Below are 18001 nucleotides of genomic sequence, written 5' to 3' on the forward strand. Positions count from 1 at the left end.
CGGGGGGGCAGCAGGCCCGTGCCCCGCCCCAGGAGCAGGTCCCACACCGCCACGGCTCCCGATGTCAGCACGGCTGCGGCCGAAGCATCCTTCACGTCACCCTCCAGGTACCTAAGGTCATAGACAGAGGGGTCACGACGCTGCGGTTTCTTTGTGGCAACGCTATCGCACCGTTTTTCAAAAATACCCAGCTTTTAACGTAGCAAAGCGGCGAGCAGATTTAAGCCAACAGGCAAACGTTATGTGTTGTGTTTTCAGCGTGCCCGAGAAGGAAGGATGTCGAGACAATCCTCCCTCGGTCTCAGAACGTACTTGAAAACGGTTCAGTAAGCCAAGACCTCAGTCGGCTAACACCCGTGCACGCTGGACGCATGACGATGGGTGTCAGAGCATGGCGGGACTGAGTCCTAAATGGCTTACGCTTCAAAATGCAAGACGTAGGAAGGGAAAGGTCATCTGACTGCAAACAGCCGCTTAAGACAAATAAACCTAGCACAGCGCTCTTTAACAGCACAGAGGCTCAGAACGTCTCATTTGCAGACGTTTTCCCAGGGGGTTTTTGTGCGATGAACCCAGTTACAGCATTCCCACAATCGCTTTGCAGGGGGAGAAAGACAAAAGCATAAGCACGCAGAAGATCAACGCTCCCGTTTGTCAGCGGAGCCCCTTGCCAGGCGGTGAGGCCGGGAGCTCAGAGGTCAGCACGCAGCCGGGCGCAGGAAACGGGCAGGAAACAGCCAACACCCTCGCCCCATTCCAGCCTAGGTACAGGGCAAACGGCAGCGACGGACGCAGCCTCCTTATCACTCGCAAGATGGCAAATGGATCCTTGCCAGCAGGCTGCTCCGCTCGTTAAGCGATTCCTCCCCCAAAACCACCTCAAAGGAGTCGTGAAGCCAGCACGCAGAGTCCCCAAGGTACTTGCCTTCCAGCATGCCCAGGTGGGAGGGAGGAGAACATCACTCCCGTGCTCCTGGCTGTTTTGGGGTTGAACGCTATCACACGGAACGCGGGGTTTCCACAGGACTCGCTCTCTTTGGCATGTGGATGACTTAAAACAACAAACAGAAGGCCCTGATACACAGAGGAAAAATACATCACTAACAACAACAGCACAAGGGGAAAGGAAACCAGAGAATTTTCCAAAAATTAATTGCTACATTCTCTCTATAATCAAAGCCCCACGGACAGTGATGCGTTATTTTTACTGGATAAAATGGAAATGGTTTACTTTCCTTATCAAATTAGATAAAAACCAAAGCAGCTGCTGACTGATAAGGGCTGATGCAATACAGCAGAATGACAGCTCAGTGACCCAATGGATTTATGCACTAATCTTTCTGTCTGAAAAAGCTAAACTTGCGGAAGGATGTGATGACATTTAAAGTAAAATTTCTGGACCTCATTTTAATCCCTAGGAGCTTAAAATTTAACAAGAATTCCATGCAAACCAGCACGGCTGAAAATGGCGGTGCTGAGAACAGCCACAGGCCAGCATGAAATATGCTGGGATAGATATTCTGAGTCTAACTCAAGCCATCATTACCGGACAAGACGCTCTTGTCCCAAAACGTTAAATGCTCACTGAAAACAATCAAATCCTTGATAAACCACAAAAATTCGTTGGGAATCACAGCACAGGTGGAAGCAAGCAGGAAAGAATCATTAGTATGAATCTTGGTTTTAAACAGTTACATATATCCTTGGGGATATATGTAAATAATAACCACTTCACATCGGTTTTCCGACAATGGCAGCGTGCCATCACCATGCTGGCAGCTACCCACTTGTGAAATAGAAGAGACCAAGCACCAGCACTGGGCAACAGTACTGCTGCTTCCCACGTGCAAGATGCTGCTGCTTTTGAATGCACTTTGATGCATCACTCATTTTAATAGCACACTGCAGAAAGCCAAGAATCCGAGGTAGCCAGTGTGGCTTACTTCTCCTGGTTAACCTATTTTCCTTTGAAATATCTTCAGCGTATCTAAACAGAGCTGATATTTCAGTCCACTCTAGATACCCTAATCCTTTAGGTCCCCACCACAGTTAGTCAGTGCAGCCCATGCATAAACTGTGTGCCATATTTCACATACGTACAGAGTCGGAATATGCTCGATGGCAGATGGAAGCTGGGTAGGAATAACCAACGTGCATCTTCTTCAGGAGCTGGCCTGTTTTCAGATTCCTGTGGTTGGTGAAAATACAAATTCTGACTGCGTTTCCATCCTCTATATGCTATTTTCTAATCATAGTTAACACCACCATGCAAGACGGACACAGTTTTCATTCCACATAAATCAAACTAAGACAAGAGGCCACAGGAAGAGATGTAATGAGTATGATGCAATGGCAAGTTGAATTATAGCAGCATAGTGCATTCACTATCTATCCAACTGTACAGAAGTTAAAGGGCCAGACTGCAGGCCCTTTGACAATTACCACTTCACAGGCAAATTGTGGCCAACCAACACCCCTATAGAACGTCTGCAGCTAGCTGTAACAGCCACCACATACACTCGCAAGCTACATCATTTAATTGCAAAGGAAACACTGACCAAACAACAATGCTGTTCACTGCAGTGGTGCCAAGCAAGGCATCTCTCATTCCTTCTACTTCAGCAAAAGCTAAAACAGTTTCTTCGGGGGGCATCAAAGTCTGTCCGTCCTTGCTCCTGAACAGCAGATTAGCAAGTGAGAAAAGGCAGTCAAAATAGTAAGTATGTGTTCTGTACTCAGCACACCTCCAGAAAGAAGAGGAACCCGACGCTTTTCTACATCTGAGATGTTTCCTCACTTTTCTTCCACCTGCCACACTGAGACCACCCCAAAACCAGCAGACTCACCTTCGGGTCTCTAAAAGTGATACTATCTCCACTTGCTGCTCTTGCACGGTCCTGCTGCTGCTGACCAGCCTCCTATCCTTTAGCCCAAGAACAGCTTTTATATTTCCAGTTTTTACTAGTGATTGCTTGAATGAGTCATTCTCAGAAGAATAAAGCAAGAGCCTAAATGAAGAGAAAAGTACGCCTAATGACAGAAGGAAGCATAACTCAAAACATACCATAGCATATAAAAATAGGCACATGTTTAAACAGTCTACCACCTCTAGGGGCGAATAAGCAAGTCTTTATAGCTGATTTTTAGAAATCCCTTCCATATTTTCCAACTGTTAAAGCAACTGAGAAAGTGACACATTAGTAGGAGATCATTTTAACCACTACACAAGAGGAGAGTTAAGCTGCAGCTATTCAGGGCAAAGCGCTAGTAAGAAATAAATACAACACCTTATTTCTCCAATCTCCAAATCTCCCAATGCTATACACACGAGATTACAGGTGTCCGGCAGAGGAACGATCTGTATTACAGGAATCTAGGACAGCAAAACAAGAAGTCAGTGTCACCCACAAATTCCCATTTTCTAGAGTGTTTCAAGTGAAACAATATGGAGCAGAACTAATTTTCAGATCCCTCTGAAGAAGCACACTTCAATGTTGAACTCTCTGCTGTTTACCTAACTAAACAATCCCTGTTGATATGAGACAAAAAGTGTCTCCAGGGAGCGTAAGGGGAAAGAGCATAAGCCACCATTCAGTACACAAGTATCAAATTCCAGCAGATAACATGCGACCACACAAGCTACTGGCCTTCTCCATCAGCAGTGCAAATCACTCTCCTCTGTTGCCCGATGGAATGAAAAACTTACGCCACCTAAAGAACTTATCTTGCCCCTAAGAATGCAAACTCCTTGTATCTTGGGAACTAACATCTGGGACAAGAAAGTTGCCCTAAATTCTAGAAATAAGGATTGTTGTTCATACCTCTCCGAGCTGCCAAGTATAGACCTTTCCCCAGCAGTTGGATGCCAGCGGTTTCCACAGGGAGACGGAACTCTCACAAGCAGTCACCACGCACAGCTCTCTGCAGCCAGCTGCTTCCCACCACATGGTACTCACATCCACGGCACAGGAACTTGAAGAATCCTGTCCAAAACAAAACAGCACTGGTTTTCTTCTGATAGACATGGTTATCTAACTTGGAGGCTCAGCCTGAGAAAAATGCTTGACATTCAGTGTGATGAGAATTTGAAGGCTAAAACTTAATGCTTACAAAGTTTAATTTTCATTAAAGTGCCACTAAGGCCCCAAGGTTTCACCCTCAGAGCAGGCTCACTTTCACACAAGTCACTTGTCATTTGAAATGACAGGGACCCGGCAGAGTCCAGAGCTGGAACAGGACTGGGGGTACCATGGCACAGCCACAACAAAGCTCCAAGTGCCACCTACCTGCAGTTATGCACTTACTTCCCTTGGTGCACAAATGGGAGACAAGACTTGCAGTAGCACAGACTAAGTTTAAAACTGAACAAAGCAAGGGCCTTCTCTTCTCCTTTGTAAAAAAGTTTTCAGCTTCGGCCATGTTATTGTTGGCTGGTGATGCTAACCCCCCAGGCTTGCTTCTGGAGCAAAACTTTGCACTTTGGTTTGGAAAAGCTAGAGGTGACCCAGCCCCTAGCAAGTTCAATGGGCTTTCCCACAGATGTTGCTTCCATGCCTGCCAACCCTTCTCTACCCGCTGCGAGAGAGAGGACAGTGAAAGGCCCCCACTGCAGGATGAAGAGCCCACAGCTCAGCTGTGCAAACAGTCCTGGGCAGATTTGCCTTGGTCATGGCATATGCAATCAAGGCTCCACTCCAGAAGGGCGTGAATATCAACACATTTATGTGGCAGTGCTGTAGTCCCCCACAAAATTTGCTCCTTACTGGGTTAGTTAGTGCCTGAAATGGAGACAGGAGGCCATGGGAGCCACAGAGCAGGCAACAGGGGTACAAGGGCTGAGATCATTTTACCTGGGGCTGAAGAAAAATGCAGCAGTTCTGTTTGTTAAGAAACTTGCATGTGTTTAGACATTCATTATTCAGAAACAAACACTGAAATCCTTTATCAGTCAAAAGGAGATATACAGCAATCTAACCTTTCAGCATGCTTTACCACAGGTGAAGACAGAACTGATCAAATTAGACAGCAATCTACTTTGTTCAACTAGCCAGTCCGCATTTTTTATTGCATTTTTTTAAACTTGGTATTAAAGAGCTGCTACTGACTCAGTAAACAATTATCTGATGTTATCCCACCTTTAGCTTTGATACAAGCTGCAAGCTCTCTTCTCTCAGGCCATCGAGCAATACTGGAGTCAGCTGTTCCGCTACATCTTTTTCCTGCACAAACAAGGAAAGAATGAGGAGGCTAATTCAACTTTGAAATGACATTCAGCACCTGCAAGAATGAGGCAGGAGCGTGAATTCACTCTGTGTGCCATTGCTGGAGAGCTATGGTAGGAGCACCTCTTTTTGTAGTTGCGTGTCTTTGAAAAACGAGATCCCAGACAGGTTATTTCCTGGTTTCACCTGAAAATTGTCTTTTACCACCACTTCGCATCTCTCAGCCTTCAGAGACAAGTCATTCTCTTAGTACCCATCCCGCATGCGAGTCATTTAATCTCTTCTACCAAATCCTAGCTGACAATTTTCCTTAAGGTAGACCAACACTATGGGGGTGCCAGAAACTTTTTGTTCATACACACATTTCAAACATGCATCCTGCAATAAGCACTGAAACCCACATCTCCAGTTGCATCAAGCAGGATTTTAAAGAATTTTCTCTTGAGGTCAAAAGACCTTTGGCAACAGATGAAAACCAAACATTTACTAAGTCAGCTAAAAGACAGCATGCAGGGCTAGCATGCAAAGAGGTCTTTCCCCTGAAGTCAGGTGAGACTCTGGAAAAGGGGATTCACCCACAAAACCGCTGGCTTAGTACCCTTGGCAAAGAGGGCAGCTTGTCACCTGTTCAGGAGAAGCTCTGCAGGATCTCTGCTGTTTGCTCTCCAACTGCTGATGCTTGTCCAAGGCCACAGCCTCATCGGATTTATCAGGACCTCTTTCAGCTTCTAAGGGAAATGTTGTACCTTGTTCCTCCTCTCTTCTAGCAGATCCTGCACCACAGCTGTCCAAGTACAGTGGAATGGCAGAGTCTTTGCATTTCCCATCATCCACAAACTGGGCAGATGCCTCTTTGGAGGAGTGTGGGCTTGCTTGCAAGGGAGGTACAGAAGGTGTGTTGGGGAAGACCTCGCTGCATACTGATGGTAAAACAGCTGGGGTTGCACCCACAACAGGGAAAACAGATGAGGAAATCAGAGACTCAGGCTGAGTGGGAGCACCAGCTAAGACAGTCCCCATGGGAGTAAATAGCAATTCATGGGTGTAAAGTTCCTTCTTGGAAGCTGGGCTTTCTACAGGAGGTAACTTGGGCAATCCATTTTTGAAAGGTGAAATCAAATTACTTTCGAGACTTTTTTCTTCTGGATTCATTTGTGCATCTTGTGCATCCTCTGAAGCCACACCATCTCCAAACACACTAGGAACAAAAGCCTCCAAGTCATTCACAGGAGAAGATTCTAATTTCTCAAGTTTCAGTAGTCCAAATTCCTCATCGGGTAAGTGAAAGTCTCTGATACCCAGTCTGGGGGCCAGCCACTGGAGACTGCGGAAGGAGAAGGGAGAGCTGCAAGTATTGGTGTCCATAGCAGGGAGGCCAAGAGAAGCAGGACCCTCTGAACCCACTGGATAGCTACATCCTCTTTTGCTCTCATCTAGACAAACGAATACAAGAGAGAACATCACATCATAAAATAACCGGCAACTAGCCTTTTCAGAATCTCTCATCCAGAGTGCCACTCTAATCTATTTTCCATTAAAAAAAAAAAAAAAAAAAAAGGCAAAAAAAAAACAGCCATATCCATCTTAACACATGGAAGTGGCACTTTTCTGGAAAGACATTACACTCTGCAATTGCTCTACATCAAGCCTTCAGCTAAACTATCATTGCCAAAGACTGCCAGAATTAACCAAGTGCTTGGTCAGTTTGTTTTGTTTGGTTTTCTCCAAACACTTTCTCTTTTCACAATATTCACAGACCCTCAGACTGTAACGCTACTCTTTGTGTTTCACACTTGTCAGCATTAAAAAAAAAAAAAAAAAAGAAATATCATTAATACACAGACTTAGTTGGAGAAACGGATTTACATCCATTTGATGGAAAATCAGGTCCAGTGTGCACAACATTTGCTCCAACAGCAAAGGCAGCTTAAGTTCTCGGCCCTGCTCCTCCATCCATGCACTGCTGTTCACTCCTGATCACTGTGCTGAAGCAGAAGTTTCTGGAGTTGTTCAAGGAACATTGGCTCCACAATGATCTAAATTTTTAAAAAATCTCTCTTATTTTAAAAAAATAATAGTTAACCCATATCAGATTTTCTTGAATAAAAATTTACGGCAGGGCGTGAACAGCAGTGCATGCACTCACTGGAACATTTCCCTGCCTTCCTCTCAGACTGTAGTATTAGGGAGTGCTTATATTTGATGAAGTACCTTTTGAGACTTGACTGGCTCTCTGTCTCACTGAGGAACGCAGGGAGCGGCGTGGAGGGACATTAATCGCTAGAAGCTCCTCAGCCCTGTGGGCTCCTTGCACTTGCTGATCCTTAACATGCTCCACTGGATGTTTACCAGCCTCATGCACAGTTAAGTTGGCTTCCAGATCTCCTATACGGCTAGCAAAAGCTTCATTCCCTGGGTTCAGAGGATCGCTGTTCTGAAGAGGATTTTGAACCTGTTCTAATAGACTCTTACGGCATTTGCCAAGCACTTGGCTTCCACCAGGAGGAGGATCAACACTCATTGGCTGTATAGCACCAGTCACTTCTGTCTCTCCAGACCCAAGAGCAGCAGCAGCAGCAGACAACCTTCTCTCATCTGAAGATGATTTTTCAAGACTAGCCTCACAGTTTTCCTTTTCACTCTGACACTCATTTGACAGCAGATTACTGCTTTCCCTCGTTGTGACATCCAAACTCCCTGTAAGTTCCTGTGACACTTGATGCACAGGGGGTTTGCAGGTAGACTTTCTTCTTCCCTTTTGTTTCCTCTGTGATTGTCTCTGGTCTCGCTTTGTGCTAGCGATGCTGTTTTGAGAAATTGATCCAAGGGAAGTGCTGCTACCACTGGACGCAGGAAGAGGTTTCTGAGGACTACTTGAATTTGCTGGATCATTTTCTGCACCAAGAAAAGGGAACGGCGTGACCCCTGACTCCAAATAATTTTCAACTCTTTCTTGGGAGGGCCAACTTGAATTTGCATCCTTCTGCTTGCACTTACTTCGCTGACCTTTTTTGCTTCTGCCCAGCTGGCTAAGAATTACAGCATCAAGGTCCACTTTCCTTTGACAGTTAGACATGCGTCGAGTTGTCCTGACGTAGTATTCAACCGGAAAGAGAAGCCCTTCAACCACTGTGCAAGAGTTCAGTGTGCTTTCAGGAGTAGTCACCTTTTCTGGGTGAGAAAGTTTTGACTGAATTTCAAGCTGTTGATTCTCCAACAGTTCTTCAGCATTGCCCAGAGCAAGATCTGTAGGAAAGAGATTTAAGCTATCAGTGTCACTTTGATCTCCTTCGTGGCTTTTGCTGTTGTTAATTATATCGTTATTTCCACCAGTGGGCAATACTTCATTTTCTGACATTAAATCCAAGAGCCTATGTAATTCTCCCTGATCTTCAGCCATACTCTCACTGTCCATTTGTTTTATTATACTGGAGGATTCTGTTCCTCCATCACCACTGGTATCCAGTAAAACAGAGTCGCTGTTCCCTGAACACAGCCATGCAGGCTCACAGTTATCAGATGCGGCCACAGCACTTGGGGACTCAGGCTGCCAGACATCACTGCTGTCACTCAGTGCACACGGGAACAGCTCAGGCACTCCTGGAGGGACACTGTCTTCAAGCATCTCTTGTACAACCCCTAATGCTGCATTGCGAGGAGTGGAACTGTTTTCTTCTCTCTGCACAAGTGCTGGTCTGGATGCTCTTTGAGCGTTTTCCTCAGTGTTCGAGAGGCCGCTTCGCCTGAAGACTGGTGACCGAAGTTCCTCTGTACTGGCAATTTGATTTTTCACCTTTTCATCGGCGTTGACTAGATAGACATCACGCACTGCTTCCCTTTCCTCAGACACCAGGGCCTTCGTCCGTCTCCTCAGCTTCATCAAGCTTCTGGAGGTTTGGGTTTTTTTCTCTGCAGGGGCAGGCCTAACGATTCCACAGCACAGGTTTTCCTGGCTAGCCTGTACGCTTTCTGCCTGTGAGCCGTCCTGCAGGCTAACCTCATTGTTGGAGAATTCGGGAACGTGTTTAAATGTGACAGACGTTTTCTTCTCTGTGCTGAGATCAAAGCAGGTTTTAGCGTGTAACTGAGAGGTTTCATGTTTGTCAGCACTAGGAGATACGTTATCTCTAGAACCTGTGGGAAAAAACGTCATATGTGTAAAGGGCTCCCGGCAAAGCCCCGTCCAAGAAAAGCATCACACAATAAAACTAGACGATTTTGTTAGGAGAGAAAGAGTGGCATCTTACAGGTAGGATCAGGGAGCACTGCGGACCTGGGGAGGAGGAAAGGAGAGGACACGTTATTGCAGGTCACGGTTCAGCGGCGCCAGGGAGGCCCCGAGCGGCTGTGGGGGGGCCGGGGGACGTGGCAGCAGCCGCAGAGAGGAGACAGCGGAGCCGGGAGCGAGGCGCTCAGCAGAGCTGGGGCCCGTCCCCGGGCCGCGAGGGCACAAAAGGGCGACGGGGGTAACCCCCCCCCCCCCCCGAAGCGGTAAGCCGGCGGCCGGCTCCTACCTGCGGGGCTCCGCTCCCGCCGGTCTCCATCCGCCGCCGTGCCCCGGCCGTGGCTCCTGGCTCGCTCGGCTCGCCGGGCCCGCTGCGGAGACAAGACCGGCGCCGGGCTGGGACCGGCCTCCCGCCACCCCCTCCCGCGCCCGACCGGTGCCGGCCCCCCCTCCGGCCCGCTCCGCTCACCCGCAGCCGGCTGACGGTCTCGCTGTACTCCCTCCTCAGCAGCGCCAGCTTCTCCCTCAGCTGCAAGACACAACGCACCGGGCTGGCACCGCCGCGCCGCGCCGCCCCGGGCCTCGCTCCCTCCCGGCCCCTCACCTTCTCCTTCTCGGCGCCGCTGAGGGCCTCCCCGCCGCCTGCCGGACCCTCCATGGCGGCCGGACCCGCCGCCGCCGCCTCCCGCGGGAAGCGGGCGGTGCGTAGCCATGGCAACCGCGCCGCCATAGGCCGAGCCCGCGGCGGAAGCGCTTGGCTGGCGGTAGCGGGGAGGGAAGTGACGTGTCGGAAGTCGGGAGTGGCTGTGCGGAAGCGGCGTCGCCGCCGCCATGGAGCTGAGCGAGATGCTCTACAACAAGTCCGAGTACATCGAGACGGTGCGGGGCGGCCGGGGCGGCTGAGGGGGCCGAGTCGGGCTCGCTGAGGCCCGGGGGTGTGGCGGTGGGGCGCGGGAGGCGGCCGCGGTGACCCGTCCCTTCTCCCCGCAGGCGTCCGGCAATAAGGTGAGCCGACAGTCCGTGCTGTGCGGCAGCCAGAACATCGTTCTCAATGGCAAGGTAGGCGGTGGGGAGGGAGGGGGCTGCGGTATTCCTCACCCCCGCCCCGGTACCTCGTTCCGCCCAGCAGCTCGGCCGAGCCGCGGGGTCCCTGTCACCACCGCAGCAGCACCCGCGCTGCGCTGCTACCCGCTGACAACCGCTATCGGCCCGGCGGTACCGGAGCTCGACGTGCGACCAGATCGTGATGTTTTTATCCGTGGGACAACGTCTTTCTGTTTGTGCTTAAGCCTCGCTTTGCGCATTGGCTCACTCTGTGCAGCTCACTGGCACGATGGGAGCACAACTGGCGGTTCCAGGCTCCTGTGCGTTTGCTTTGTTCTCGCTTTTCTTTTGACTAAAGGAATCGTCTGTAATTGTGCTGGGGTGGCCTGACCTCTGTGTGAGTCTGTATTGTAACTGGTAAGCCAGGTAGAAATTGGAGTTCATTTATTTCTCTTCTTCTCCAGACAATAGTTATGAATGACTGCATCATCCGTGGTGACCTGGCAAACGTGCGGGTTGGACGACATTGCGTGGTGAAAAGCCGCAGTGTCATTAGACCACCCTTCAAGAAGTTTAGTAAAGGGTAAGAGGTCCCCTTCCTTTAGGGAGACTGAGGCTAAAATCTATATACCTGAAAAAATATATTGGCTCGGATGAGATCTGTACTGAGAGGGCTGTGTTCTTTTTGCAGCAATTTGCAGAAATACATCCCTCTAAACCTGCCTTTTCCTCAAACTTTCAGCTTTGCCTTGAGGGTTAGCATTCCCTTCAGACCGTACTATGGGGAGGGCTGGGATATATTAAAATAGCTAAGGGAAGAACTTGTTTCACTTGTTCTTTGTTTATTCACAACACCTTCCTGTTGCTCATTTGGGCCATCCTTTAGAAAGACATGAGAAAGACCAGCTACTGTTCTATCTTCCTTAGCATCAAATCTACCTCTGGTAGTCCAGCTGGAGACAGGAGACTCCACAGTGTGATTTTGGGTCTAACAGTGTTGCAGATCGGTCTGTCTATTGTACACCTGAGCAAATAACTCTCCTGTTGCAGGGTGGCTTTTTTCCCACTCCACATCGGTGATCACGTCTTCATAGAAGAGGACTGTGTTGTCAATGCAGCCCAGATTGGCTCCTATGTCCACATAGGCAAGAACTGTGTTATTGTGAGTGTCATTTCTCAGTCTTTTCTTTAAACTCCTGAGCGCTGTTGAGGCTTTGTAAAAACAGCGCAGAGGTATCTGCACCAACTGGCTGGAGCAAGCATACTTAACACTGCACTGTTCCTTTCTCTTCCTCTTCCTTCTCCACAGAAAGCGGTGCTTTCAGTTTTGCTTTTCTGAGGATAGCAGGTTCAGCTGACCACTGTTTGGAAAGTCCGTCCCAACAATATTGTCCCTGTGGCTAATGGGACTGTCTGGGGAAGGCAGCCTTTCCACAAATAGAACTGGAATTGTGTTTCTATGCAAATAATACAAAATAGCCAATGTTACTGTTGTCTGCGTTAGAGAAGGCCTTGCTACGTTACTGCATGACTCGGGTTTTAGGCTCCAGTTTGGACATTGACGTGTTAATATGCAGCTGCCCGTACACGTGTTAGTCGAGAGCAAACGGACTTTTTCCTCAAAAAAGAAAGAAGGTTAATTGCGTTGGGAAGAGCATTCAGTCAGGGTAAGGATTTATTCTTGTGATCCCTTATACAGGATGTGTTTTGAGCAGTTAAACTTGTTGAAGTTTAGGTTGCTTACCAGTAATAAGCAAAAGCATATAATGTTTTAAGTATAACTTTACCTAATCTCTGTTTTAGGGTCGTAGATGCGTTTTGAAAGACTGCTGCAAAATCTTGGACAACACAGTACTACCTCCTGAAACGGTAGTCCCACCTTTCACAGTCTTCTCGGGCTGCCCAGGTATGCTCCCTCTAACTTTACTTGCACAGAAGTGTGGATAACATGGATATTCTTACTTTAAAATGAGATTGCTATGACAAAGCTGCCTGTTAGCATTTAGCGCCTAGAAGTAAAGGTATAGGGCACTTGGCGAACTGAAAAGTAACAACTTTAACTTGTGAAACTTGCTGCTTTAGTATATGCTAGGTAGGTGGTACACGTTTATTCGGAACAGTATTACTAGGATGCCATCTGTGGCCATCCTGTACAGTAAGTAACGCAGCTTTTCAGGCATCTAGAACCCAATAGGCATTGGGCTCTGGCAGAGGGAGCACTCCTTCTCCTCCTGTGGTTTCTGGTTGTGCAGGCATTTCAGTGGTTCACACTGTAGGAAATCCACTTGCTCATTATTCATATGTTAATAGGGAGGGAGGTACATTAAACTGAGGTATATGAATGTTTAGTTCCCACCTGTTGACCTGGCTGTGCCGGAGATCTCATTGTACAAATTGCACGCTCCGTCGTTTATCTTCTGATAGTATTTTATGGGGAACAGCGGAAGCTGTTACAGGACCCAGCTGCAACAGTCTGTCTGACGACTGCCCCAGGGGGTACGATGGCAACGATTGTACTGTATTGCTCAACATGAGAGAAGAGCCCGTTGCTGTTCTATTAGTATTTACTTACAATTCAAAGTCACTGCTCTGAATGTTGAATATAAGCTTATTTCTGCTTTCTCCTGCAAGAACACTGATGGTCATACTCTTGTTCTTCTTCCAGGACTCTTCTCTGGGGAACTCCCAGAATGTACCCAGGAACTCATGATTGACGTTACAAAGAGCTATTACCAGAAGTTCTTGCCACTCACTCAGGTCTAGTAGCCTATTTACCATGTTTCAGAGCAGTAAAGGCACGCAGGAGTATTCTGGGGGCAGGGAGAGGGATATTGTTCAGTGAGAGCAGGGCACGGTCCTCTGCTCTTCCTGAGCAGTTCCGTGAGCGTTCCTCAACACTAATGGTCTGGCCAAGCAGTCCCTCGTGAAAGCTGCTGTGTCATGTTGTTTAAACTTTGTATGCTCATCTGAATGTAATTCATTCCATGTTGTCTGAGTTGTGCCATTAAATGTTATGGAGCTAGGAAAGCTGATACAATTCCCTGAAGGGCAGCATCTCCTCATTGCAGCTGGGGAAGAAGGCAGAGTTGACAGCATATACTCTGCAGCCTAAGCCTGTCTTTCATGTCAGTTTTGTTCCTAACCCAAAGCAAGTGGGTTTACATTTGCTAGAAGCAATCTCCATCCTAGAACAGAAGTGCTGTGTGGCTGATGTGTGTGTTACCGGCAGTTACTTACTAGGGTTCATTAGATCCAGTGCTTCCCTTTGGAAAAATATTTGCTGCTCTCTAGGCCTGTGTGTTGAGGTGGATGGCCTCTTCCTTTTCTCCCTGTGGACTGAGATTCTCTCCTGTAGGAACAGGATATCATTCATCATCCTGGGATTGGCTTTAGGACTTTTGGCTGACATTGAAACCTGTCTTTCTATGCCTTGCCTGGCAGGATGCTTCTTAGCCTTTAGCTCTTGAAGTAGACATTGGTACTATGCTCTCACCCGTCACGCAGGGTTAGCATTCTTGTGGCCAATGCACGTTCTGTTTCCTGAACATCGCAGACTTTAAAGAGCCAAAGAGCTTTGGAAGGAGGATTGCCATGTCACTCACAGAATTCGGTGCAGGAGAAAGTGGGTAATTAAAAGCAGAAACTGGAGGTGGGTGAGAGAATGCTGCAATTGTCCCCATTTATTACCTGGTGTGTATACTTGCAGAAAGCTCTTTGGTGCTTTTCTGCATTGTAAAACTTAAAAAGGAGTTTCAGACTTCTTGTAAAGAGTGAACATTTCACTTTGGACATGTAATAGAGCAGGAATAATTCTTGCTGGGAGCAGGTCTGTGAAGGTTGGAGGCAGCTGACACTTGTGTGTACCTGACTCAGTACCAGACAACTGGCTAAAAGTGAATCTGCCTGCTCTGATTGTGTTCTAATTAAAGCTTAGCATCGTCCTTCTCTAGCTTGTAAAACTGGGGCTCCTGCATGTTGTAGTGTAGCAGCTGGGGGCCAGGACGCATATTAGTTACGTAGTAGGTGTATGGCTGTGAGATCAGCAGCCCTGGAGCCTTCAGCTGTTCTGTATAATGCAAAGTACTGATACACCTTCAATAGCAAACAGCTGTGCAAGTACTAAAAGAGTGTAGTAACTACTGCTAATCAAATGTAAAACCACTGACTGGTTTGGTTGTATTTTTACTGTACATAAATTAAAGACTCTTCAGTTGTTCAAGTGACTCAAGGTTGTGACTCCTCAAATCAAACTTGAGACTAGAGTGAGGTTTCTGCTGTGCCTGGGCACGCAAGTGGCAGTCTCTTGTTCTGTGACTATTACAGGCTGTTACTGACTATTACAGTGTCAACACATTAAAAAAGTGAAGTACAGTGTGAAACAGCTTCTTTCTGCCTCTGAGCTGATGACTTTCACCCACAAATGATTCCAGCATTCTTGTTTTATAATGGCTCTGACACAGAGTGTCTTTGCTTCTATTCAGTCACTAGGGTGACTGTAAAATCCTCTCTTCAGCACTGAAATGTTAGGCACACCTATTTGGTAGAGCAGTAGCTCTGGTAGTGTTGCTTCATGCACTTGGAAACGGCCTACTTTTTGGGTCTAGCCATCCCAGATAGCATGACTCTGCTTTTGCACCTCTGTGAAACAGCAGGAGCTGGAGCCAGCTTCTCTGGGCAGGGAGCACAGCTGGGACAAGAAGATGAGATTCTGTCTTGAAGCTGCAACAGCGGGGCTGGTACTGCTGAGCTGTCTGGTGCAGTGGCTCAGTTAGGTCTGGTTTCAACAGAGGTGAAATGTTTTACTAGCAAGGCCAGATTCAGCAGGACCGTTGTACCACCTAGTCCCATACTAGCTGGAAATGCCTGTTCAATAGCAGCTGTGTTCCTCCAGCCTTCCCAAAGTGGGCATGGAGACAAGCGCAGAAGGAGGCTGTGTTCTTCCTGCGATTTCATGTGGGTTTGGGGGGATGTCCATGTGGAAGGCCCAGGCTCACCACTTTTTCTACCTACATGAAAAAGTATTAAGTGTTCCTTGTGTTTGTACTACAGGCAGCTTCCCAGTTAACTTCAGTTTCCAAAAACCTTTAGTTCCTGCTGTCCAGAATCTGACTAGCCCTTGCAGAAGCCATTTGCAGTGAGGGGCTATAGGAGGCCTCCTGGGTCACAAGACCTGGCAGGTTTGGGGATTTCTGCAAGATTTCCTGCAAGTCAGATGTTTAGGGGTTTACGCTGCCACTCTCAAGTACTCCTTTGCCCTGTTAACTTGCTGTTGGCTGTCTCTTGGAGCGTGGGAAGCCGAGCTGTGTTTGGTCAGGAGGGGGCTGTGTGTGCTGTGTTGCCATGGTGTCACTTCAAAGTTTCAACACCACACAGGACGTTTCACCGGGATCGCTTGATTAATGGCCGCAGTTGGGCAGCACAAAGCTAGGCTGCTGGCATGGGAGAGGGGTGGGAAGAGGCAGCTGCCAAATTAAGGGATGCGAGTTTGAGAGTGGGAATGGGACGGCAGCTGGAAGAGTCTGAGTGATCACTTGAGGAGCACAGCTGCAGTGCACGGAGGGGTGCATCACTGCAGTTACTGGCACGTTTCTTGGCCTAGTCTTCCTAGCAGGCTGAGCCGGCCCTTCTGCCTTAATTAAAACCTCTTTTATTGTCTCTGTTAAGGTGGCCTCTGCCAGGGTCTAAAACCAAGTCACCACTGAAGATCTCAAACACCCAGCACTGTTAATATTCCTTAGATTTGGCCACTTTATCCTCCTGTCCTCTGAAGCATCCCTCTGACCTGGGCTCACCTCTACGCCTCTGCCAGCTCTGCAAAGATGGAGCGTCAGTAGGTTGCAGCGTGCTACTACAGCCCCGGGGAATTACGCGTTTCTGATGGTGACATTCAGCCTAGTGCAGTGCAATAAAACGTGACTTCCAAGGGAGGGCTTTGCTGCGTAGCCAAAGCGGAGCTGCAGGTGCGTGGGGAAGCGTGCCCCTCAGAGAGGGAAACCCCTTCTTTCAGGAATCTTGTACAAACAGTGATCACTTCAAACACTGAGTCGCTGTATTGCTTCATTGATCCTATGTGCTTTACTCCAGTTTGCTCTGAACCAAGGTTGGCGGGCTGTGCTGCTTTTATTGCAGGGCAGTGGGAGTCCTGGGATATGTACTCCTGCTCTTTCACCCCCTGTCCACTGTCGGCTGCGAGAGGCGCTGATGCCAATGGCTCTTTGGAGTCGCAGCTGGTCAGTGTAAGGAATGGCAAAGAGCTGCTGCCTGTGAGGGTCTGTGCGGGGACAAAGTCACTGAGTGGAGGCCATGTCTGCTTTGCATGGAGCAGGATTTCCTGAGAATTTCCTGAGATTCCTGGGGGAATAACAGCTTAACTGTTGGCTGCAGTGATCTGCGGGGCTCATGGCTTGGTCCCATCTGCTGGACTCCCCGAGCCACCTTGGGGCAGTCAGTGGCTTGTGTCAGTAGTTAAAGGCTAGCTGGGCGTCATCTGCAGCGCCCATGGGTCCGGCACGTTGCAAAAGCACGCAGGACCATCTATTCTTCATTAGCCAGGGCTGAAAGAAACAGCTTTCACTGACGGGGAAGGGGAGCCATGCAAGGGAAAGTCGCTGGTTTCAGCAGGGTGGGACTGTGTGAGCCTGGAGGGAGAAAGCAGGCTTGCGGGCTGAGGTGCTATAGCTGTGTTTTTGTGCAGTTTTTGGTTGTTTTTCCTTGGCGTTCTGTTCTGCGCCAGCAGGCAGCAAGACCAGGTGAAGGGCTGAGAAGCTCCGATGCGGTTACCTCTCTTGGCCCGTGGTGTCTGAACACGGGAGCAGCTCAGGGGGCCCCGGGGCTGTCGTGGGGTCAGCGGGAGAGCTGGTTAACGAGGTCGGGCACAGCCACGCTCAACCGGCAAAGGTCACCCGAGGTGACACGGAGCCACCCGGAGTGGGTGGGATTCCACGGAATAAACGCTGGGCGAAGGACTGGGTTCTGGGGTACATGTGGCGAGCCATAGACGCTGCCAGCGCCCGAGGTTGGGATGCGCGGCAGCCAGCGCAAGAGGAGAAGGCCCCAACTCCGACTCCCGGTTCCCCCCCACAAAAATCCACCTCCTGTCCCGTGCTCGGGAACGCTGCCCACCCACCCACGCACCCCCGTGGGCGCGGAGAAACGGGTGCAAGCAGAGCGGAGGTGGTGCCGGTCGGGGGACAACGACACCCCCCCGCCCTCCCCTCCCCGTGGAACGACCCCACGCGTGTCCCACGGCCGCCCTCCTGCCGCGCGTGCCCGCAACCAACGGCCGCCGAAAGCACCCGCGCCGTGCCCGCCCCGCCCCGCCCCGCCCCGCCCACTACGCTGACGGCGCTTGTCTCTTTAAGGGGAGGGAGGGGGGGGCGCTCCCATGGTGCCCCGCGGCGGGCGGCGTGGATTTTAAATCCTCTCGGCCAATGGGGAGCGGCCGCGGGCGCGTAACGCTCCGGGGCCGCGTTTGAATCGGGCAGCGCCTGCCCGCTCCTCCTGCCGCCGC

At 49.3% G+C, this 18001-nt stretch overlaps 2 protein-coding genes across 5 annotated transcripts in view; one reads left to right on the plus strand and one right to left on the minus strand.

Annotated features, from left to right (window-relative positions):
• The window catches only part of PALB2 (partner and localizer of BRCA2), a 13293-nt gene extending 3178 nt beyond the window's left edge, over positions 1-10115 (minus strand). Inside the window, exons 1-13 of the mRNA XM_010570627.1 lie at positions 10052-10115; positions 9917-9976; positions 9737-9818; positions 7434-9356; positions 5847-6655; positions 5136-5219; positions 3822-3983; positions 3288-3373; positions 2847-3008; positions 2559-2675; positions 2101-2188; positions 926-1074; positions 3-111 (exon numbers count right to left, since the gene is read on the minus strand). Of these exons, the coding sequence (XP_010568929.1) occupies positions 3-111; positions 926-1074; positions 2101-2188; positions 2559-2675; positions 2847-3008; positions 3288-3373; positions 3822-3983; positions 5136-5219; positions 5847-6655; positions 7434-9356; positions 9737-9818; positions 9917-9976; positions 10052-10105 (3885 nt within the window). The 5' untranslated portion in view covers positions 10106-10115. The remainder of the gene's footprint in view (positions 1-2; positions 112-925; positions 1075-2100; positions 2189-2558; positions 2676-2846; positions 3009-3287; positions 3374-3821; positions 3984-5135; positions 5220-5846; positions 6656-7433; positions 9357-9736; positions 9819-9916; positions 9977-10051) is intronic.
• Positions 10116-10221: 106 nt separating this feature from the next.
• On the plus strand, positions 10222-17656 carry DCTN5 (dynactin 5 (p25)). Of its 4 annotated transcripts, none has more exons than XR_774546.1 (8): positions 10222-10326; positions 10438-10506; positions 10956-11074; positions 11542-11653; positions 12295-12397; positions 13157-13248; positions 16156-16727; positions 17228-17656. XR_774546.1 is itself a non-coding variant. In XM_010570503.1 (7 exons), the coding sequence occupies exons 1-7, from the start codon at positions 10279-10281 to the stop codon at positions 16174-16176; spliced, it is 564 nt and encodes a 187-aa protein (XP_010568805.1). In that variant the 5' UTR covers positions 10222-10278; the 3' UTR covers positions 16177-17656. The 4 variants fall into 4 exon arrangements, 2 of the variants coding, with proteins under 2 accessions (XP_010568805.1, XP_010568807.1); XR_774545.1 differs by having other exon boundaries at positions 16156-16451; positions 16576-17656; XM_010570503.1 differs by having other exon boundaries at positions 16156-17656.
• Positions 17657-18001: the final 345 nt, after the last annotated feature.

This window comes from Haliaeetus leucocephalus, unplaced genomic scaffold (assembly GCF_000737465.1).
Source record: "Haliaeetus leucocephalus isolate CR32 unplaced genomic scaffold, Haliaeetus_leucocephalus-4.0 Scaffold295, whole genome shotgun sequence".
Classification (NCBI taxonomy): Eukaryota; Metazoa; Chordata; class Aves; order Accipitriformes; family Accipitridae; genus Haliaeetus; species Haliaeetus leucocephalus.

Bases quoted from the DNA above. Each gene is read 5' to 3' on its own strand.
- DCTN5 (XM_010570503.1), top strand. From the start codon at position 10,279: ATGGAGCTGAGCGAGATGCTCTACAACAAGTCCGAGTACATCGAGACG. The intron at 11,075-11,541 runs GTAAGAGGTCCC...CTCCTGTTGCAG, and splicing joins TTCAAGAAGTTTAGTAAAGG to GGTGGCTTTTTTCCCACTCC. The intron at 13,249-16,155 runs GTCTAGTAGCCT...GTCTCTGTTAAG, and splicing joins AGTTCTTGCCACTCACTCAG to GTGGCCTCTGCCAGGGTCTA.